The 23,575-nt window shown below is 44.2% G+C and overlaps 1 protein-coding gene across 1 annotated transcript; it reads right to left on the bottom strand.

Moving 5' to 3' along the window:
• Positions 1-1,273: 1,273 nt before the first annotated feature.
• EMP1 (epithelial membrane protein 1) lies at positions 1,274-21,232 on the bottom strand. The gene is made up of 5 exons (XM_019643256.1): positions 21,071-21,232; positions 6,462-6,574; positions 4,524-4,620; positions 4,270-4,410; positions 1,274-3,536 (listed from the first exon to the last, which is right to left on the bottom strand). Exons 2-5 carry the CDS (start codon positions 6,537-6,539, stop codon positions 3,373-3,375), a joined length of 480 nt encoding a protein of 159 aa, XP_019498801.1. The 5' UTR covers positions 6,540-6,574; positions 21,071-21,232; the 3' UTR covers positions 1,274-3,372.
• Positions 21,233-23,575: the final 2,343 nt, after the last annotated feature.

Genomic DNA, 23,575 nt, shown 5'->3' with positions numbered 1-23,575 from the left:
CTGAAAGCCAGCAGAGTTTCACACAGGGACTGTAATGGCTGAATCCAAAGCACAGCGGTTTCGCTCTCTATTAACCATTCAACTAATGAATAATTTGTCATTTAATCACAGGTCCTTTTTTTGAGTGGTAATGGAGAGCTCTGTAGCTCATCTTCCCTATACTCATAATTTGGACCAATTTCACCTGAGTATTTAAATAACCACTTTAATTCAATTGGGCTCAATTCAGATGGAGATAGAGATGATATAGATATCTCATTGCTTCTGTGTCTCCGGAGAATCACAAGTAATACACCCCCATTCACCACCCAGTTCTTTGAGGTAGAAGATTCCATTTTGGCAGGACAGGACAACCTGGGTAGTGTTGGGAGTCTGTTGGAGATTCTGACAAAAGACCTATAGGCAGAAGGAAAGAAAGAATGTTCTGGAGGTCTGGTCCATGGCTGGGCATATGACATGGGGGAAAGAATCCCTGGTAGAGCTAAGTGAGATGAGTAGCCTCTTATAATGGTATCCCAGAAGCAATCAAAGAAATTGTATAGGTCTCTGAGAGGGTATCCATAATCAATGCAATTTGATTAATTGAATTTAAAATATGTTGAAGTTTTATTTTCAGTTTCCATTGTGTTTTTGGTTTTTGTTTTTGTTTGTTTGTTTGTTTTGCATTAGTCTGTGTAGTCATTTCATCTAAGATCACAGGGGCGTGGAATGTTGCCTACTCCACATTAAAACCATTCTTATCTTGGTGTTGACGTTGTGCTGGGGCAGAGCTACTCTGCTGTCGACCACTGAGTCCAGTCCTTATGGCTCACAGAAAACAGTAAAACTTTCTTTTCCTCAAAGAGCCCATACAGATATGCCCCAGTTTATGCAATGAATGGACTCCTGCAAATGTGTGTGATGCATACCTTGTGAATTGCTTTATAAATTGAAGACACATTAGAAGAGTTGGCTATTTCAAAGACTTTGCAAGTATCTCATTTTTTAATGTCATAGCCATTCTGATTCAAAATCATAACCTCTCTCTAATGTATTAACTTATGAAATTCTATTTTGTGCTTAAGAGGTTTAATTAAAACAAGATAAAACTATACTTAATAACATTCAATTGCCTGCGTTATTGTAGAAATGCCTAATGTATTAACAGAAAGTAGCTTAATGTCTCGAGTAAAAGCCAAATTGTCCAAATCAAACTAATTGACAACTTAATTAGGAATAAAAGTCATTATTATCCATATTTCCCAACTTTTTGTGAAAGAAAACATTCACCCAGTGAAAGGAATCAGAATCTGTTTTAATATCCCTAGAGTTATAAACATTTGTATCAAAATATTTACAATTATAGTATATGAAATATCAATCTATTAAAGAAGAAGCCAAATACAGTACTAGAACAACCCACCAATGTAATGCAAATTACATGAGACATAAATGGCACAGAAACAAAGTAAAAGACAAGGGAATACACGGTTCACTCCAGTCATAGTTTGAATTTTTTAACATAATGCGAGTATCTCTTTTGGATATATCTGATATGTAAGTATGCTTCTGCACATAAGACAGCCTTCTATAATCATGTGATAATTAAATCATAATTAAAAAGTTTATCATCCCACAGTTTTTGCTTGCCACCCTCTCTACCCCAGCCCAGAGGATTTCGTGGCCTGCCCTCAACATTTCCTTAACATAGAGAAATATACTTAGTAATAGTCTTTTTACATAAATACCAGCAATCATGGCATAACAACTCCCCCAGAAAGGAAAAGTATATAAGAAATGGGATGAGGAGAGAGCTGGCAGAAGGAAAGTAGGCAAGGTGTCTCAGATTCTCCCTAGGGTAGATCTTCTCAGGGTGATAAAGGAAATGTCTTCCCACAATTAACCCTTTAGGCAGAATCCAAAATGGCTTAAAATAGCTGCTCCAGACCAGGGAAATGCCTGCTTAACCAGGAATAACATACTGCTTTTAGGTCCTATATAGAAATTCTCTTGCGGCAACAGACAGATCAATTATCTGACTACGTACCACAAGAGTTTGTTCCCTTCTTTTGATTCTTAAAGAAAATATCTGCCCATCACCTATATTTTTATTTATCTCATGGGAATGTTATTTTCCTGGGGGCACAGGCACTCTGTTCTTATCATGATTGAAACCTAGTATGCTTACTACTTTACAATTACATAGCACCTTTCACCCAAAGATCTGTTGTTTGATTTTGGTTCGTGTGTTTCAGTATTGCCCTGCCTCACCTATGAAGCAGGACATGTAGGGCCTCTGAAACGTGGCCACTCCGGCCAGTGTCAAAGCTAGAGATGCCATAGAGACCAGGAGCCCTGATCCCCAGTATGGATAATTAGATAAAACTTCCTCAAAAGTTTATCATCTAGATGGAGAGTAACAGATTGTGTTACTAGGGGCTATGTCCACCTCTCTCCCATTATATACCTAAAAGAAACATTGATTGCATGGAAAGGGGAATCCTAAAATCATAACCCTAATACAACACTGTTGCAAGACTGCCCCTGATCCCATAATTTGTGTGGTGCTTTCACCACAGAATTGGTCGTTAGTGGCTTTACAGAAATTCCAGAAGAGCTGCCTTGTCTTTAAACAAGCGGCCTAGCAAAGTCCGTAACAAGAGGTCTCCATGAGGGATAGCTAGCTGTGTGAGGTCTGGTCTGGGTTTTGACCATCCCCCAGGTCTTCCATTGTGAAAAGTTCTCTTTCTTGGTTTGGCTAACCCACCAACTTGGCTTTATGACTGTATTTCTTCCTCCCATTTTGTCACAAATACCACTGAATTCCACAGAGCTAAATATCTGTTCTAAAGAGGGATGCTGGCTCGCTGACCAAAGCCCTCCTGTGGGCCCTTCAGACTGGAATGTGATGTTTTGCTTTGGGTCGGGAGGGCGGGAGGGCTTCCAGGCTTAGTATATTCAGTACAAAAACAATATCTGCTCTTGCCAGAGCTTGTACCGCTATTTTAACTTGGTGCAGTAGGTCTGAGGACCACAGTGCGAGACCCAGCATTCACCTTTGGAAGTGGAGCTCGTGGTGTGGCAGCTGATGGGGCCCCAGGAAGTGTGTGTAACTGAGAACAGCTGGAGGCCAAGTCTGGTGGCTGGAGAGAGGCTCTCAGGCCCAATCAAGAGAACATCAAAGTTCCAGCCAACTGCTTTCTCCCAAGGGCAGGGGCTTGACAGTAGAGAACCTCCTCGGTAATGGTTTGGGTTTCAACCTCTCCCACCCTTACTTCTCCCTCCCCCGCCCCCCTCCCTCTTGGTTTTTCCTGCAGAGCCACTTCCACTTCCCTCCCAGATTCAACGGCTTCCTCCTCCCCACCCCCCAGATCCCCATAAGCTTGTTCAGCCTTATTTCTTTCTCAGGACCAGGTAGAGGACGCCAATGATGAAGCTAAAGCAGAAGCAGATCCAGGTCAGGATGAAGGAATAGCCATGGTGACTCTTAGCGTAGATGCCATCACCTGCTGCATAATGATGAGTGTAGATGGACACACCAACCATAATGCACAGCCCTGCAGGGGGAGGAAAAAAATGTTTAGGGTTTTCATTTGTTGCTGCTGTTGTTATTGTTCGGTTTTTGTTTACATTAAAACCAAGACTTTATCATTTTTAAAAGATCCTATTTCCCTCATCTACAATGAGAAAATGAAATCTAGCTGTTGGGCCCCGAAGAATAGTTCCGTTGATTTGCCCTGAACCAGGCTTGATGATAAATTACAGGTGTTGGGGCTCTCACATCTGCACTGACTTGCGTGGCTACAAGTGTGAAGTGAACCCCAGAACCTCACGTCCAGCACCCAGCTTTCCCATCTGGACCCCAGCACGTATAGGCCATCTTCCCGGGGATGCAAAAGAACATGGTATTCCACCAAATGTGTGTACTCGGGAAGAATGACAAGAGAATGTAAATGGCAACAATTGCGAGCATTGTGGCAGTGGTTTCCTCTTTCCCAGGACTCCCACCTGCCCGGCCTCTTCAAGCATCTTGTACACAAATGCTAATACTAAATGAGCGTGCCCCTCGGCACTCGGGACTAGATTTAAACAATGAAACCCATGAGGGTTCTTATTCCAAGCAGTGATCAGGGGGTCCTAAAAAGAGAACAAGTAACCAGAGGAGAGAATTGTACAAGGCTGTTTCCCTGAGCTATGGGTGCATCTGTTCAAGTTGCCGGGAATACCCGTGGTAAGTTTTACATAAAGGCTTTGCCTGCGTAAACTGCAGTCTGCTCCTGAGATACTCACAGCACACCAGCATGGTGGCCCCCGAGAGGAAGAAGCGGTTTCCCTTCTCCATGGTGAAGAGCTGGAACACGAAGACCGCGAGGGAGATGACGGAGAAGATGATGGAGAGGATCATGAAGGCCTGCACTGCCTTGAGCGCATCTGTGGACACAGGGTGAGAAGAGCAGGGTGTCAGGCTGCCCAGTCCCTGGCAGGCTGGACACTTCCCCAGTCACAGGAATTGTCAGCACTGAATACAATAGCTTTACAGATACCTTCATTGGCGTATGGCAGGGCTCCATCGCAGTTCAAGTCGGTACAGTTTCTCCAAAGACCTATTGAGGCTTTTCCATAATCGGAAACCACCCAGACCTGAAACCAGTAGGAAACAAAAGGTTGTTTTAAAACGGACCCTCTGCTTTAAAAGAAAAAAAGCTTTTGTCAGGACGAAATCTTAATCAAGACACCATATTTAGCCACAAATATGATTAAGCAACCCATCTCTTGGTGGAAATAAGGTTCAGCTAAAATTGAAGTCACAAAAGTCCCAAGAGAAAAAAGAGAGAAGAACGTGTGGCCAAGGGAAAATCGCCTAACCTTTCTGGGCTTCACTTTCCAAATCACTTAAAAAAAAAAAAAAGGAATTCAACCACAGTGGTTTAAAATTCTAAGGTTCTAAGAAATGGAAACCCTGGATGAGGAAATTGGTTTTAAGTATGCATAATTCATACACTCTGTCAAGATTGTTTCATGTAAGGGTCTGGCTAAGAAGGGGGAAAAAAAGTTAAAGCAAAATATTCAACTGGAGACAACTGAGAAACACAAGGGTAACTAAGAAAGTACCAGTGAGTCTGGGTGGTTCATAAGCCACTTTCATCTAAACAGAATGATCAAACTTTGATTGTCACAACGTGCAAAGTAATTTCATTGTAAAACAGTACAGCAAGAGCTTTACTATGGGGGCAGCTAAAAGTAGAAGAGCGACCAGAATATATTCCTGAGTCTCACCACAGTGCCAGCGTCCCTTCGTACCTGGCCCAAGAAAAACAGTTATCCTACTGAGATGGAAAACACCCAGCTCGGTCCACACAGAGTTGTCCGTTAAAATGCATGTTACTGGAAAGGCAAGGCAAAGGATGAGCCATTGCCTGCTCTGGGTTCAATAATCAGCACTTTGGTATCCACTGATATCATGTGAAGTCGTTTATCAGACCTGTTATCCTAAGAGACTCAGGGATTGGTATACAGAATGTCTGAATTACAGTCCGCAGGAGGCTGCACGGGCAAGTGTTCTGTCGTATCACAGACATACTTAAATTAGCCTTGCTTCCAATGACATGCACCAGTGTTGGCAAAACTCTTCTATCTTAACTTTTAAACCCATTTATCCTTTAATTGTAGCATCAACCTAAACAGATTCTGGAACCATCATCTGCCTACCTAGCGATTGTTGGCCTTGGTGTTTGCGTCCAAGGAGCCGTCTTACTTTTTCTGAGAAAAGCACAAGAAAAGCAAATTGGAAGCTACAAGCTACCTACCACTAGAGGGCAGAGTAGCCCAAGGATCCGAGAAAGACTTGCTACCGCTGTGGTATTTTTATGTTGTTTTATTTGAGTGAGTGAATTCAGTGAAAGCAGGTTAACCTGGTAAAATTCCGTTTTCACATGCTACCCTCCCCTCAGAACTTGAATCCATCCATCTGGCAACCAAAGCCTCTCATCATCTCACTCCCATCTCTCCTTCTAATCAAGGTCCCCAGAAGGAAGGGAAGTTCTACTCCTGCCACCTGGGTGTCTTCATTATGACCTAAACAAAGCCTGTCCTTCCCAACTTGGGCCCTCTGGCTAGCACTTCTGTCTGGAATATATCCCTATGCTCCATCCACCATTTATCTTATGCCAAGAGAAAGCCCACCCATCTACCAGTCCTCAAAGCTCCACCTCAGCTGAGAAGCCTCATGACGTTCTCCAGTCTCTAGATGCCTACAGCCTGGTGGGCTCATTCATATACGTAGATACTGGCTTTTAGCCTCCTGTTATTTAGTTGTTTAAAGTATGAGTGTGTGTTTATCTTTTTCCACAACTAAGTGAAAATCGGAGGGCAGTGATTGTGGCTTAAACGTCTTTTGTAGCACTTTATGTAAATATTTCAGCAATTTCTAAATGAATGAATGAATAAATGAACAAACAAACAAATGGAAGAACATTACTCACGTTGGCAATGGTGGAAACAAATAACATAATGACGGTGGCGATGTGGACCACAAAGATGCCAGCCAGTAATACCAACATCTTGGCTTTCTGGTGACTTGCAAGTACAGAGAGTCCTGAGAAGAAAAGAGAAAACAAATGGGAAAGAAAACGTTACTGTCAGATTCAATCAGATAATTCATCTTTCGCACACAGGTGGACTATCTGCTAAAATAAGGAGGAGTTGCAATAAAAACCATCACAATTTCATCAGGAATTCCTGAAAACACTTAGCCTGGTAACCTCAGTACCTGTTCATCTTTTTACATATACCTAAATATAAACACAAGTCTGCATCTCAGGTATTTATATACCTATCTCTCTAAAACAGCCTGTTTCAAAAAAGGAACAACATTTTATAACTGTTAAATTTTATTTCATTTGTGGTTTAGAGGCCAAAAGTAGGACTTGGATTTCTTAAAGGGCCTTTGAAAACTATTATTTCCAGTACTACAATGTCATATAAATTTCCATTTTCCACTAGGGAAGGGTCCCTGCCTCTGTCAAACTGCTCACCCCGTTTTAATAGAAATGGATGCCTTACACAAAATAGCAGCTATTACTCAATGCCCATAGCCTGATAGGCTACTAATTTGATCCTGGGTGAGATATAAGATATGAAAGCCACAACTTCTTTTATTATAATGCTCTTTGGTATTCAATAATTGTAATCATCTAATTACAGTTTAAATAGTCTGATCACCCACTTATTGACCCTTTCAGACTTGAGTCACTGCACCTGAGCCTTTGGGCTGTGTGTACCACATAGCAGGGACTCTGCTATTGGTCTGGGGCATAGTGTTATATTTCCTACGACTCAATGTGACAGTTCTGGGGACTTTAGAAGTATGCAGCGTGAGATACCATCAAATATGCCTTCTACCTGTGCATGACATTTATGCAAATCCCAATCCTTCAGGAGCCAATGCAGAAGAAAGGCAAGTGCATAAATCACCATGGTGGGAGAATTAGGAATATAGAATGTGCATGGATAAACAAAAGCGTTCAGCCATAATTTCAGCAGGGAAGAAAAAGAGAGCCTATTGATCATAAAACCCAGAAAATAAAAGAAGTGTGAAGGATGCATATGGGAGGCTATCTGATTTATGTCAGCCACAGGAGTGCTTTTTATCACGCCCAAGACAGTTAGATGCCAAGCTGGCTCCCTGGGACTTCAAAGGAAAGGGCGCCAGCTTTTACACGCCCTAGGCAGGGTGGACCTGTGGGCGTCCCCACCTAGGGAGTAGACAGCTGTGCACATCCTGCAATTGTCCCACTTCTCTCACTCACTCCACCTAATTTAATTGAAGCTTTGCATGTGCTTCAGCCACTTTCCTATTATATGGAGTATTTATTGGAGAGCACTAGGACTGGCATTCCAACATTTCAGGTGCCTTTTATCTCTGCTCAGGAAACACTGGAGTGCCTTGCTCTTTACAGGCCAGGAATGAGAGGCAGATACTGGCTTCCACAGTCCACCCGGACCTGCTCCCACAAGCCCTGCCCGCCATCCCATTCCAAGCACTTCCCTCCAAACCAGGCTATTCTGAGGGAATTTGTCCAATTTAACTGTGAATGACAAAAATCATGAAGTTTATCTTGCCGCCTCAGGGGAGAACTTGGAATGTTCACATCTGCTATTCATACTCTCCCCACACATTCAAATTCATTTTTGCTTTTTTTCTCAGGTTTTTGCACACCTCCACAATTTTCTGCTAGATTTCAATGCACAGTGAAAAAGAGGTTTCGGAATTAGACAGAGGCTGAGTTAGAATCATATAAAGTTATTTGAGCTTTCAGTCTCAGTTTCCTCCCACATGAAGTGATGAGTTCAATGCTAATTACACAGGGAACTCTGAGGGTTAAATTGGATCGTATGCGTAAAACTCCTAGCACAGAGCCTGGCACATGGCAGGCACTAAGGGAGTTGCTTTGATTGTGATTATTAGTATTAACTCTTATTATATGAAACTGAGTAGCTGTTGCCAACCCAACCCAGTCAGTTAGTCACCAGGCTGCCCCATGTTAAGTGCAAGTAATAGGATATCTGCCATCTAGGTCAGAAAGCCGTGTGTATAATCAGTTTGGCCCTCTTAGAAACTGCCATTATGCCTACTCCTTGCTGCTTGAGTGTGGAGGCCACTAAGAACACACCCTCAGGAATGAGAAGGAGAAAGTGTCTTCTTCTCAGCCATGTCCTGACCATCCTCCCAACACCCTCAGGATTCACACCATCACTCAATCCCCATCTCACCATTCATGGGAAAAAGAATAGGCTGACTGCGCTGGGAATTATATAACTATATAATAGGTTTTATGTTTAACCCTCCCGGGCCTCTGTAAATTACTTTTTGTTCCTTTTGTTTCTAATTTAAAACATCCGCCTCCTAATAGTGGGAAGTGGTTGAGGGGCCCAGATCAGAATATAATATGCCAAGCGAGGCCTCTGAAGTGAGGCTCGGGAAAACGGTGCATTCCCTCCCTTCCAGGTCACTGGGGATTCCACAGCATTTTCTGCCTCCTTGCTCAGCCCGATTCCTTTGCGCGCCTGCTCACACTCTCCATTTTGATGACTTGACCATGACTGCATTCCAAGTCCCCTCCTCCCACTGCACCCCCACCTTGGCCCATCCACCACACCCCTGGGGCGCAAGTTCCTTCCTGCCCTGGGGAATCTCACTTCTGATCTAAACCACAGCCCCACCTGATCACTGTCCCCTGCCCCATGTAGGCAGGAGGAGTGGGTGGGGGGAGCAAGCAAAGAAGGAACTCTTTCATCTTAGATTTCAGTGATTTTGCCACCTCCACTCACCAAGAAAAGGAGCGTAACGTCTTGTGATAGCAAGTGCTCTTAGTGTACAGAACACGCAGTTCTCTCTGCTTTGGGCTGCTCTGTCCAGCCAGAAGGAGGGGCTGTTTAGCAGGAGCTAGCACGTGATACCGACCCCTTCTCTAGCTTTCCACTACCCCTCGTTTGTCAGGTTCCTTTAGCGTCGTCCACTGTCAGCTTAGAGAGGCCGCCATGATTTTCAGTGGCCCTCCCCAACACATTTGGGAAAAGAATGAACTATGTTCTTAAATTTCTGGCCTACATTGTCCCTAGTTACCCAATCCCAAAACTAGAGACCCCCTTCCCCAGCCACCCCCAGCAGAGAAACCCTCAGCCTGAGGAACGGGTGGGGGGCAATCCTTGTGACCTTTAGGGACAACCATGAGTGACTCGTGATGGGTGAATTTCGGGGGATCTATCAAATATAGCAGAGCAGGATGGGTTTAAGTACAGAAGATCCCTTCCTGAGACTTCCCCCCACCCATCATTTGCACTATAGCTGGCAGGGAGGCTCATTTCCTGTCCTGGTATACCTTGCTTCATATAAAAAGTACTGAAAAGAGACCATTTCTGAGCATTCATCGCATTAGAAGTATTGCTTGCTGCAACTTTCTCTCCTGGCAGTGTGTTTCACTAAAACAAGAATTGACCTCTCCCTCACACCTCCCTGTAGATGGCCCTCTCCAGTGGAAGCATACCCCCTAGTCAGAGCTGGGCAGCTCAAAACAGGAAGTAGAGAATAACAGCACTGCAGTTCTGACTACTTGGGTGCAATGCCTGCCTCTCGGAGAGCACTTGCTGCCCTGAGCAATCCCTAAGCTTGTCAGCTGGTTATTGGGAACTCCCATACAGTAGCATTGTTTGTGGTGCTTAGACTCTCAAGCCCAGGCCACCAGAGTGAGTCAACTCACAGTGTCCTTGCAGGATAGGACATCCACTGACTGTACTATGTGGGGTGCCAGGAACACATTTCCCCACTCACCACTGTAAGCAGTTTAGAATCTCCCCCTTTACTCTCACCAACCCAATGTGCCTGGGACAGCGGGGGGTAAGGACTCCCTGGGGCTGGGCAGGAAACTGAGAAAAGTACAGGAGGCATGAATGTGGATTCTAGAGAGAAGTGACTATTGAAAGAAATGGATGTAAGAGGCTTACAGCCACGCATAGGTTCTCTGTTACCCTTCTCTGTTCTTCTTTCTCCCTTAAGGCAGAGGCCTGCCGTTCCCTTTCCACCACCACCATGTTTTGTTTCAGACCACTCTTCTCCTTTTCTTTCTCACAATGCCCAGACCACATTAGAGCGGTCGTCTCTTTATGCACCTGTCCCTGGTGCAAGCCTCACAGCCACTGACCAGTCTCGATTTGGATTACGTACTTTGATAATAGAAGATTCATTACAGCTGGTAGAAGTGACCCAGAGAAATTCAATTGCTGGTGATTGGAGCTGTAAATGACTACCACATGTAGGTAGTCATCTCTAATTGGCTCCATCCACTTAAATTGTTATTGGTTTCTTGCCTCCATCTTATAGCCCCACCACCCAAAAAGTGAAATAATCAAAGGAGCATAGCTCCAAGACTGACCTGCACTGCCTCTTAGCCTTTGTTCAGGTAGCCCAACACTTTTAAGTTCCTCTGACCATGAAAAATTAATCAGGCCCTGTGGACACCTTTTCCTTTTCTAAGGAGCAATTAATACTGCAGAGACTTTAAGAATAACTGACTTCTCAGGGAACAGTAGGAGAGTTTAGATGTTGGTAATTTGGCTCCATGGTTGCCAAGATAGGGGTCAGATAGCTTCTTCCTGCCTCATTGTCTGTGAGTTTATTGAGCTGCCAAGGGAGTCTGGGGCAAGCAGTTCTCTAAGAGTGATCTAAGTGTCAATAACTGGGAGCAATGCAACAAAACAGAGCAACCAAAAACCGACTTCTTCTCCAGCAAAGGAAGTGGTGGAAACCCTGGGCTTGAGTCACTGAAGAACTAGCCCGAGCCCGGGTGTATAACATAATCAAAAACAGGGGGGCTGGGGGCTCTGTGAGCCTCAGGGAAGTCCTGCAGAGCTCAAATGTCCATGATTCATTTGAAAGTGGGTGAGATTCTCCCAGTCGAAGCAAAGTGAAGACATCTCTACCAGATGGTGCAAGAGAGCCTTCTGGAAAGCCTGTGGACCTGTCTGACTGGAGAAGACAGTTTGGTCATTTCCCTAGCAGCCTAAGTTAGCTCAGGTTTTTCTGGGGAGAAGAGAGCAGTCACAGCCAGATGCCAAGTTCCCTATTTTTCCTTCCTCTCATCCCGGTTTGATTGCTCAAAACTGTTACAGTCAGGCCATGAGTTCCTCCTCCTTTATTTATCTCGCATCCATTCTTACTTTCCATTGTCCTTATCCAGCCTCTCCCATGAGTATCTCTCTGAACGCTCCCTCTAATATATCCTCCATACTGCCAGTGGGTTACCTGACCACATCACTCCTCTGCTCAAAAACCCTCCAAACGCCCACGACCAGGGAAGAGACTCCAAACACCGCAGGTATGCTGGCCCTGGCAATCCTAGGAATTTGGGGAATCCTAGGAATTTTGTTTCAAAAAGAAAAAAAAAAAAGCCCTGATTTTGTGTCCTTCCTTCAGTAACTACCTATCAAATTCTTTTCAAGAAGCTCAAATGCCACCTCCTTTAGGAAGCCTTCCCAGATACAGAGGTCAGAAGTAGTCATTTCCCTAGCCGGTTATGCTATAGCCCTTACATAACCCTTTATTAAAAGCACTAATGGCAGTCTGCCTGTTAACAGAGTTATTTATGGAAATGTGTGGCTCCCTTACCCCAAAGATTCTAAGTTCCTGAAGGCAGAGTCTTATCTATGATAGGTACCAAATAAATATCTGTTCAGCGAGCAAATCAATGGATTAAGGAAGGCAATATTTTCTTCCTTTATTTATTTGTTCCTTAATAATGGAGCCAAATTACCAAAATAATCAATGTTAAAGTGACTGAAGTCTTCATAATAAACAACAGAATTCTAGAAGGAAAATTTTTTCTTTTTTTACATACATGAACGTTAGCCCTTTATTATCTTTAGACATTATTTATATATTACTTTATGTATTGAGCATCTCATTACATGCCAACTCTTTGTTATATATTTCCATAAAATATACCTATATAAATGTGAATATTTCTGGAGTAACTTTGACGTTTAAATATACAAGGATATATATGTGTTCATTGCCTTTTTTCCCAGAGGAAATAAGTAAAAGCAAAGCTAATGTTTTAAATTTCTAAACTCCAATTTCTCCACTTTAAACTTTTCTCTTTTAAACTTTTGTTTAAACTTCTCCAGATTAAACTTTTCTATCTCTTTAAGTTATAGAATCTCTGGACTAAAAAAGAGTTTTAAAGTTCCTCCTCATGACATGAAACTCATCTACAAATCTACACCAAGGAACTATCTAAATCATGCTTAAACTCCTCTGATCACAGGGAGCTCGGTACCTACCAAGACACCGCCCCCAATTAGTAAGGTCTTTCTGACAAGGCATCATAGTCTGCTCTGGACAACAGCTACCCCGACCTTAGCGCTGTGCTTTGTCTCATGCTTCCTCTTCAACCCTTTTCTAACATGGTTACCTTTGCAACAGAATGTCCAGGTTATCAGAGAATGGCCAGAGGACATCCCCTGAGATTCCAAAATCTCAATCATGTTAGAACACAGCCCTGAGATTACTCAACTGCTAGACACAACTCTGTCTTTTCATTGATGAATGTTTTCCCAACAGTGACACCCCACTCTCACTCTGGATAACTGCAAACTTTGAAGAAAGCTCTCTCACACCATCTGACCAAAGACGCGTTGCTTTCTCCCAGCAGGAGAAAAGATGAAAGGCCAAGCTGCTCCTGGTCCTATGATCTCCATGAGTCAGCTCGTGTCTCCGTGCCATCTTCCTCAGCATGACACCCGAAACTTCGGCTGCCATTTCTCCCTAAGGACCCTGTGTCAGGTGGTGGCATCTAACGTCTTTCTATCCTCCACACGTTGAAATCGTTCTGCTTTGGTTGGTTTGTTTTTCGATGTGTTTGTTTCTCACTGAGGATCATTTGGGTTGGCAAAGTGGATGTCCATTTAGCACAAAAGCAGAAAAGGAAATACTGTCTTTTGGGAACAGTCGTAGAGGATGTCTCCGGAGGAGGAAAAGGCTGGGATTAAAGGCGGGCCAAGGAGATGAGACTTTGCATGAGCTTTCCTGGCCATTGTTATTGTTGTTTTATATCAAGTGTACTTTCCATTCTAATATTGTTTTGAAGTAGGGGTGAGAGGGGGACGTTCATCTATCTTTGGGAAATGAGAAAAAGGATCCCGAAGAATTGTTTCCTCCTGCCTCAGGATATCTGATGTTTGGTGTGGGAGGAAAGAACTCCAGGTTGCACCTCACTATAGACACACGTTACCAGTCCTGATGTTTTTACGTGCAGGGAAATTTTTATGACCTGGAGAAACATCAGCCATCAAGCAACAAAAGTAACAGGGAACTACTACACGCTCCAAGGAAAACAACTATATTTTCATGGTCCTGGGGGAAAAGGGGCTGTGTCTTCCAAGTGTAGGCTATCATAAATGGAGGTTATTGTAGAAAGGGTAGTGTTTATCTGGCACTGGCATAGACTCTCACATAGTCAGGGAGGAGGAACCGGGGGTGGGGGTGGGGAGACAAGCATGCTATTTTAAAAAGGAAGAAAAAGAGCACCTATTAGAAAACCAGATTCCCATAAAAATTCAGCCTCTGGCTAACTGCTGACTTGGAGAAAAATCACATAACCGCTCTGGCCAGTGGCTCCTAGAGAGACAGAGGCCAATAATGGTAAAGAGCATGGGTTCGTGGTTCAAATCCTGATTCCACCACTTCTTTTTGCTTTATTAATTTCAGTTTTACTGAGGCCTAATTGACATATAAAATTGTAAGATATTTAAAGTATACATCGGGGTGATTTGTCGATGCCACCACTTCTTAACTGCGCTTTATAAACCTCATAGGGTTAATGTGGGGATTAAAGGACTTGTGCCTGACACAGAGCAAAGGCTATCTGGCTGTTAGTTATTCTTTTTGTTCCTGTAGGTAAAATGAGATTCTTGGGCAAGGAAAATGGGCTTTAAGCTTCTCTGGCAGAATCTGAGGACCAAGAACTGCGATAAAGGCAAATAGCGTAAATCTTGTTTTTTGCAAATGCTCCCAAGGAGAATAACCTGTCTCTCTTATTTCCCCTTGTCTCAGTCATGTCCGGGGAGGAGGTGGGTTTGCGAAAGCTGAGGCCAGGCCTGGGCTCCAAAGCCCAGGCCCAGCCCACACACCCAGACCGCAGCTGGTCAGGCCATCCTGCGAGGTCTCCTGGGCGAGGACGGAAGCACCAGTGCCTTCTGCTTCTGACAAAAGACTGCTCTGGCAGCTAGGATGTCTTCAAGGGAGAGGCTGCCAAGATAATAACTAGGGTTTGGGAAGAAAATCAAGGTGTGGCCTGGCCCCAGGGGTGCTTGGGCGGGTCCAACAGCAGATGGCGGCAACATGCTTCAACCAGCAAAGCTGCAGCTTTGAGGGGCAGCATGAGCTGTTAGGGACAGGGCCATGCAGCCAGAGGCACCCAAAGAGCCCTGGGGTGGGCTGCCAGCTTTGTTTCTCTGAGGGCAATTGATTGGTTAGAAATTCAGAGGCATTTAGGTTATTCAGTCCAATCCCCTGGCAAAGGAGGAAATGCACATCCCCAGAGAGAAAACAGAGTCAGAACTGCAGCCCACCATCTCCTGTCATCCAGGCCAGGCCTCTTCCACTAGTGTGATCCTCTCTCTCTTATATTTGTCATAGGGCTCAGCAGAAGTTCTAGAACTACCTTCACTCTCGTCTTCCTGCCACCTCCTAGTTAATCAGAGGGTCAACACAGCCCCTCAGAACAGTGCCATTGGCAAAAACAAAGGGTCTTTCAAGGGTCACTGTTTCTTCCTGCCTGGCTACCAAAGGCCCAAACCTGTGCCCACACCACAAACTCTGAGATAAACTTCAAACCTTTCATCCTGGCTCCCACCCACAGCACAGGAGTAAGAGTCCCCTCCCCACTGAAGCACAAAGCTAAAAGAAGCGCCGGCACTCTGCTTCAGAGCGCTTTCTCTGAGCTAAGGGTGAACACACCGGCTTGCCCAGCTCTTTGTTTCAGGATAGTAAGCCTGTCTCCAATTCCCCTGTAGCTCCAGCTCCTTAAAAATGGGCCTTTGGTTATTTAAAAACAGAAGTCCAAGTAGCAAGGGCCTCATTTTGCTGTCAGCTCTAATCTGAGTCTTCTGAAAAGAGGAGAAACATTGGGGAAATCAGTGCCCTGTTGGCACAAATATTTGACAGAAACACAAGTGATACCAAGGATGTACTGACCGACATTTGTGCCTAAGCAACAAAAGATTCTTCATAGGACACAAAAAACAGAATCTTTGACCCTAAGGACTGTCCTGAAACATTGAGGATAGGTGATCCCCAAACAACAGGGGAGAAAGCTAGGAGTAGAAACATCCTCACATTTCTCTACCTTTGCCTTTCATCTCCTCCCTGTCTTTCTCTTTCTGCTTGGCTTTGTCTCCCTCTTCTAGGCCTTTCCATTTACAATCTCTTCTCTGCCCCAACACACAGGCCTAAAGAAACATGGTCAGGGGCTGTCCCACTTGCTCCTTTCCCCACCCTTTCCTCTTTGCGCCTTCCCTTTCCTCCTCTCCATTTGTTCCTCATTGGCTCTCGTCCACACCTTTACAGACACACCCTCACAGTGCAGGGTCTCCCACATTGAAAAGAGGGTGGAGCTCCTTTCCCAGGACCTGCTCAGTTTCTCCCTGAGCCTGGTTGAGTCCCTTACTGTTGCCAGGCTTAGACAGCCTGCCCCTCCTCATCTGAGCTGGTGTTCTCTATGTTTCATGGATCAAACCTCTTCCGTTTCTTCCCAGAGCCTGTGAACACCATACCTAAGGAATCTCTGAGCTAATGAAACAGAGGAAGTTCCCTGGGTCCTCGATCCTCTGCAAAATGCCTGTTCCAAAAGTGAAAAGTTGCATCATTTCACTTTTCTACCAATTTTTATGGACTAAACTAGCTGTTAGCATGAGCCAAGGGATTTCTCAAAATAAGAATGGTAGGATCTTAGAACAATAGAATTTCAGAGTCACAGGGGGCCTTGGAGACCACCAAGTTGAATAGACAAATGACAACCATGGTCACACATGGAGTTGGGACAAGACCATGGCCTCTCGGTCTTCCTGTTTGGCCATCTTGCATCTACCCTAGGATTCTTGCCTCCAGGTTCAACCTATGCCTAAAAGATTCTCAATTTTAATTACCTCATTTGAAGAGAGAATTCATGAAACAGGCTCAGGAAATACAAACACTGCCACATGCACATAAGGCTACTGGCACCAGGAGCGGAAGAGTCCATTTTAGTTCCAGGGATATGCCATTTCCACAACAGAAAAGGAAATGTTGACCCAATTATTTTGTTTAAAAGGAAGAGAGAGAGACAGCAATCTCCACAAACATATGTAGTTTTATCTTTATGCTTCATATCAGTAGATCTTCCAATTAAATTCAGAGAAATGATTTTACCCAGTCAGAGCACCAGGGACTGAAGTATTTATAGGGTTGTCTTAAGACATTCATGTTTGGAGGTGGGGTGTTGGGAACTCAAGTAAACTCTTAATAGGAACCATATCTGGGCTCCCTTGATTACTGAATAGAAACCCAAAGTCATCTGGGCAGAACTGGGAAGAGTAATGGAAACAGGAATTTCATGGTCAGAAAATTTTAGCTCTGTACTGGTTAAGGATGATGAGCTCACATCAACAGATTCACATCCAGACTGCTGACCAGCCTTTAGAGCGAGGTTACACTGGATTGGCAGCCTGTTCCTGTAGGTACCATGACAGGTAGTAACAGTGTAAAGGTATGGGCTACATAAACCACGGACCAAGTTAAGGGACAACCCCATGAAGCCAAGTTAGAAGCCTCCATGTCTGGTATTGGGTTGATTTAACAATGACTTTGTGGGTAACAACTGGGTGTGCTCTTCTGAATAGGTATATTTGAAAGTTCCAAATGTCTCTGAGCTTCAGTGTTAGGCAGCTGTGTATATGCGTGTTGTAAATTAAAGAAGGAAACACATCATGTATTTAGCAAATGAAATACTTTGGAATCAAATCATGTGGATATGGTTGACCATGTGCATAATTTCAAAGCTTCAAAAATGTTCTTAAACAACAACAACAATAATAATAATTAATAATCATAATAATACAGATCCATCAAGTTTTACCCATTGAATATTAAATAAGGATTAAATGTTTAGAGGATAAGGAGCATTGGATGGAGCAGCAGCAACAAAAATGGAATAGATATTTTCTGAGTCGCTTCAAGACTGCAGAACTAGGAACAAAGAATAGAAGTTATAAAGAAAGCAATTTTGCTGGATTTAAGAGACTCTAATAATTAGAGCTACCCCGCAAAGGGGGATGAAGGGAACCAAAAATTTTCCACCCTGAAGCTGCTTTTTTGGGATATTGATTTTAAACTGTCTGTTAAAAAACAAAAGACACAAAAGAAACTCCCTCCCTATCCTGCCCAAGAGATTCAGACAGAAAAACCTGCTTCAGGAAGATCTTAGGATGTTCACCTTAGCCTGAAGAGCTTAATTCGAATTAAGTGTGGTAAATAGGGGAGCTTCAGGCTGGAACCTGTTAGCTAGATACCCCTGTGTCCCACTGTTTCTGAGTTGCCCAGCAAGAATGTTCCTGCCACGTATGTTCCCTCTTCGTCAACTACCTGTAAATGGCCCATTCTCACTTCTGAAATCGAATACCCCTTTTCTCCACTGTCTCCTTTGTCCAAAAATGTCATATATACCTAATATTGCCTCACTGTCTTTGGAATTTTTCACGCTTATGTGAATTCCCTCTGTGTAATATTAAACGTTTTATTTTCTCCTGTTAATCTGTCTCTGTTAATTTGATTATTAGCCCAGCTAGAATAATAACTTAGGAGGTAAGAGGAAAAGTATTAATTTTTTTTAGCCCTCACAGGGATGAGTATGGAGGTGTACTCTAAGATATTAGGCCCCCCTCTGGAAATTTCAAGGAAATGTAAAATGGCCATCTGTCTGAGGTGGTGTCGAAATAAGATTTCTGCATTTGGTTGGAGAATGGAAGCATTGATCTTTAAGATCCCTCCTACACTGAGAATTCACTGAACAAAATCAAGGGTGGAATGTAACTAAATCTGCTTTGTGCCCTTGTCTACTGCCACTTTTCAGATGTATTTCCCATCAGGCTCTGAGGAGTCTGCAGAAAAGCTGTTTGTCTTCTTCCATAAGCCTTCCAGGTCTCTGACTGCTCTCTCTCCATTGATCTCAGTGAGTCCCAGCAAGAACCAACACCCCCAGAGCCAGCCAGACTAAGTCAAGAGGGTCTGCATCCCCAGGGTGGTCTCCATGGAGCCCATTTACTAGCCACCAACCCCTGCCCCCGCCCCAAGTCGGGTATCCCCCTGGGAACTGGATAGGCCCACGCTGGTCTCCACTGGGAAGCAGGAAAGTTGAGAAAGCCACATTAAGTCTTTTCAGTGGTCTGTGGAAGGATGTCTTTCCTTCCTCCGAGGTCTGCCCTGTACTCCTGGGAGGTAGCCAGCGTCTGTTCTGGGATGTGATCTGTTCTGGGTTGGTCCTTGATGGCCTTCTGCCAACTCCCAGGACAGTTTAGTTCCCTTAAACAATGTACAATCTGGGGGGTCCCCTGACCAGGACGCCAGACCGGATGAACTGCAGCCCTCCCGGCAGCACTGTGCCCCCAGCCTCCCCGCTCCATTCTTCAGAGTCTGGGATGGAATTTGATCCTTCTCTGAGGGTAGGATCCTCCTCAGCAGGGGGAGAAAATAGGACCTTCACGTTTCAGCCTTGTCAAAGACTTACAGCTGCAGTCTAGAAAAGCTGCCACAGCTGAGGAACTCTGTCACTACTTCTTGGAGGAAGAGGGGAAAGTGGGAATCAGAACAGCATTTTTAAAATTACCTTCAACGTCCAGGAAATAACATGCAGCCTATTTTCTCATTTATAAAACAGTGTAATGCAAAACGCTGCACAAATAATACAGTTCATGATGGTTTACGCCCCCAGAATATTCTATTTGCTGGCTGGTTATATATTGCTTATTAGCTTTAACCTGTACAGAACGAAAAGATTTGTACTAGCTTCATAGATTACCATTACTATGTACTTAATGATGGCTTCCCTAATCCACATCCATGCAATCTGGAAATAATAAACATTTTAAGCAAATACAGGAGTTCCTTGCATCTTGAAAAGTTGCCCTTGTGCTTACTTAATCATCCCCCTTGGGGCAGTTTTACTAAGAGTGTTGCCTGTCCAATGCACACAGGCTGATTACATTTAAATCTTCTCTTCCAAGGACTGCATTTCTAAAGGAAAAGCCTAATTTCATCAGACAAGCTGAATCCTGTCATTTTCCCTGTCTTGTTTATATGGGTGAGGTGGGGGAAGGTGGGGGGGGGGAATCCACCAGTATCTTATGTTGAAATAGGCCACACCTCAACCAAAATGCTAACCTGGAAAAAAACCCAGAAATCACCCTTCTTCCTTTCTCCAGATTCACTTCATGGTTAGCACGAGTGTTTGCATTTATACAACCACGATTTGGAAAACAGTGAGGAGACGCAAGTTCCCAAACAATCACTGCTTTCCATGCAGAAAAAATTCCATATTCACCTAAAAAATGTCCTTTTATAATTTCTGATATACCAATTTTTCACTCAAAAAGTTCAGCTGTTTCTGGAGTGGAAGCATAAAGCCATTCAACATTTTTGTTACAGGAACAGATAAAGCTCCCCTGCCCCACCCTCTCCCTTAAATCCAGTTTCTCCCCTGAACATTTGCCAAGGAGAGAAGAAGCTCTGAAATCCACATCAGGTTACTGGTTCCACCAAATGAGCCCCTTTTGAATTTTATTTGAAACACAAATTGCCTCTCTCTCTCTCTCTCTCTCTCTCTCTCTCTCTCTCTCTCTCTCTCTCTCTCTCTCTCCCTCCCTCTTTCACTCCCTCCCTCCTTCTCTAACGGTTTTCTTTAAACAAAACCCACCCACCCCTCCTCCCATCCTTCAGGGAGAAAAAACACTTAAACAGAACTGAATGAACAAGCAAAAGGGTAGTAGTAAAAGCAACAGCAAAATTAACTAAAAAGCAGATATCTATCCACTATCAGCCAGAAGAAGACCAGCAAACAACCAACAGGCAGAGAAACAATTCAAGTCCTGAAGCAATTTGAATCAAAATGGAGAAATGGAAAACATCTGCCAAGTGCTATATGTCATTTCAAAGGTATGTAGTGTTTCCTCCATAAAGAATACCCCATCCCGGTGTGTTCCAAAGTCCCTGCTCCCTTCAAAGCTTCAGGGCAAGAACCCAGTTACGGCAAGACATAATTACAGCCCAGTCCTGCTGATTTCCCTGACCCTCACCCCCTCACCCCTGTTGTCAAAGTACCCTGTCTGAACCTTACGAAAAAATTTGTCTCCATGGCCACTTTTAGCCAAAAGTTTCAAGGAATCATAGAAAAATATAAAAGGAAAAGAGAAAAAGCAAAACTTACATGAGCTCAAAGGAAGGAGAGCAGTGAAAAGGAAAGAGAGCATTCTCTGAGTTTCCCTGCAGTGTTGGGAGCTGTCCTACCTGAGGGTCCCGGCGACGGAGGTGCCCTGAGTGGCAGAAGCTGGCAGCTGCCTGGTCAGTTGGTCCGCTCCTCTGAAGGTTTGTGACCACAGTGAAGGGAGGGACCTGCCTCCCGAGGTTATAAGTTTCCTGCGCTGGTGTGCTGGGGTGTGTGATGGGCGGTTTCTTTTCGCTGTGTTTTAAAGGAGTTTCTATGAATCAGTCTGGTTTAAAAAAAAAAAAAAAGATTTGTTGGTAAGCTACGCCCTGCTATGTTGGCAGCCTGTCAAGAGAGGCTGGGAGGGAGCCATCAATTCAAAGAAGCCTGTTTAGGCTCCCTCTGACTCAGACACACAGACTACAGTGGAAAAAGGAGTGACATTGCTTCAAATGAGTAATAGGAGTCACACAAATAGATCTGTTTACCGAAGCCCATGCCTCCTTACCAAAAAGGAGATTTGGTTACCATGGGGATAAGGCAAAACACAAGTTATCTTCCCAAACTTTCATCCAAGGAGGAGGGGGAAAAGGGACAGTGTCCTGTTGAAATCCTATCTAATCATCAAAGGAGATTGCCATTCTTCCTCCCCCATTAAACACATCAGCTGCTGCTCACGGTCAAGAATAATCAGATTTATTTGTTATTTACTTCCCTGCCTGACCCTGGTGCACTGTCCTGTGGGTGAATGTAAGGTGAGGCTCCGGAAGCAAAAGGGGACACGCCAAGAGTCCTCGTAACCCTGCCTCCGAATGGTGGAGCACTGGTTGGACACCAGGCTGGTTTTTCATTATGCTCTGTGAATTCCCAGATGGACTCTGCATATTCAGAAGGAAGTCCTCTGGCTACATTAGAACTTTGCTCTCTGATCTCCATACACTAATCATGTGGACCTTGCTCCACAACTGACTTTCTTGTGCTTGGCCCAGAGCATAATCTTCACAGTCTCCCTGCACCACTCCTCCGTCTGTCACTCAGCACTGGAGCCAGGAGGGGCCCTCCGAGTCATCTAATTCCACAGCCAGGCATTCCACTGGAGAAGAGAGCCCAGGTGCCTGAGTTCAAGCCCCGCTCTCCACCTATTATCTGTGTGACTGTGGGCAAGTCAACCTCTCCATGCCTCAGTTTCCTTGTGCATAAAATGGGGGTAAAAGATACCTATCTCATAGAGTTATGGTGAGATATACACATAGAGAGCTTATGACAATGGTGAGAACATAGTAAGCACTCAATAAGGGTTCACTATAATGATTATGTTTACCGAAGAAGAAACTCAGGCCCAGAGAGGTGAAGTGACTGATCTTAGGAAACACAGTAAATTAGCAGTAGCAGCTTGGTTCCAAGTCTGCTACATCCAAGCAACTCTATTCTCTGTTGCGTCATGACAACCTATTTCCATTTGAATTATTCTTATATAGTTATTTATGCATCCAACCAATCCATCTACAGGTCACCACGTACTAGACACTGTCAGAGCATTGGGACACAGAGGTGAGCAAGATCCCCGTGCTCTTGGAACTTAGATACCATTAAAGAATAAAGAACAGACTATGGCTATTCACCAAAATATTGATAAAATTATGTGCTACAATTATAGGTGAATTTTAGTTTCTTCTGGGTCCCATTTCTATATTTCCCAAATCTTTTAAAATGAACTTACATAACTTTGGTTTATAGGGAAAAAAAATTTTAATGAAAAGGGGAGACTATTTTCTGATGATGGAGTAAACACCACACACACACACACACACACACACACACACACACACACACACACACACAATGCTGCATCTTCCCAAGTCCAAGGAATGAATTCTATCTCTGTAAGGATGAGACGATGTAGAGTTTTCATTAAAAACTGATGATGTGACAGCAGATTGCTTCAGTTTCTCATATCTTTCCTCACCTCCCCCTCTCCCATCACTCATTTGATACGACAAATGCCTGTTTGAGAGGAGCCACTCCCAGCAGTGGGTTTCTTCATCGATGTGGTGTCTGAGCAGCCTAACCCTCAGGGAGGGGAGGATGGTGAGGTCCAGGAACCCTCACCAGCTGTAAGGGAGAAAGAAGGTCCATTCTCTCCAGGCAGCAATCTGCCACTCTCCTCGGCCTTCTCCCACACTTGAATTTGCCTTTCACTGCCAAGGCTTTCTGCCAGTTTCAAACTCTCTTCCCCAGCAGCACCGTAAAGGAGGGTTGGGCCCCAGAGGGAGAACCCTGAGATGCTGTGTGGCATCTGGTCTTCCGGCACTTTTTAAAGAGAAATCTGGAGCCAGGGGACATTGGAGGCGAAGCATTCTTTCTCCAGCTCCCCTATCAGGGTTAACAAAGGGGAAAAGCAGAGACTTCTCTTAAGCTACTTGAGTGGAGGAGTATTTGGTCCTTCTGAACTCCCACACTGGGTCTGAACGGAAGCAGGAGTGGCCTGAGGGAGGGATTCTGAAAATGGGACTCGGAAAACAGGAGTTCTAGTTTTCCTCTCACACTACCTGGCAGAGGAGTGAGCAAGTGATCTGCCCTCCTGCATT

The sequence above is a fragment of the Hipposideros armiger genome, unplaced genomic scaffold, assembly GCF_001890085.2.
Source record: "Hipposideros armiger isolate ML-2016 unplaced genomic scaffold, ASM189008v1 scaffold_76, whole genome shotgun sequence".
Classification (NCBI taxonomy): domain Eukaryota; kingdom Metazoa; phylum Chordata; class Mammalia; order Chiroptera; family Hipposideridae; genus Hipposideros; species Hipposideros armiger.
This window is presented reverse-complemented; position numbering and strand designations above follow the sequence as displayed.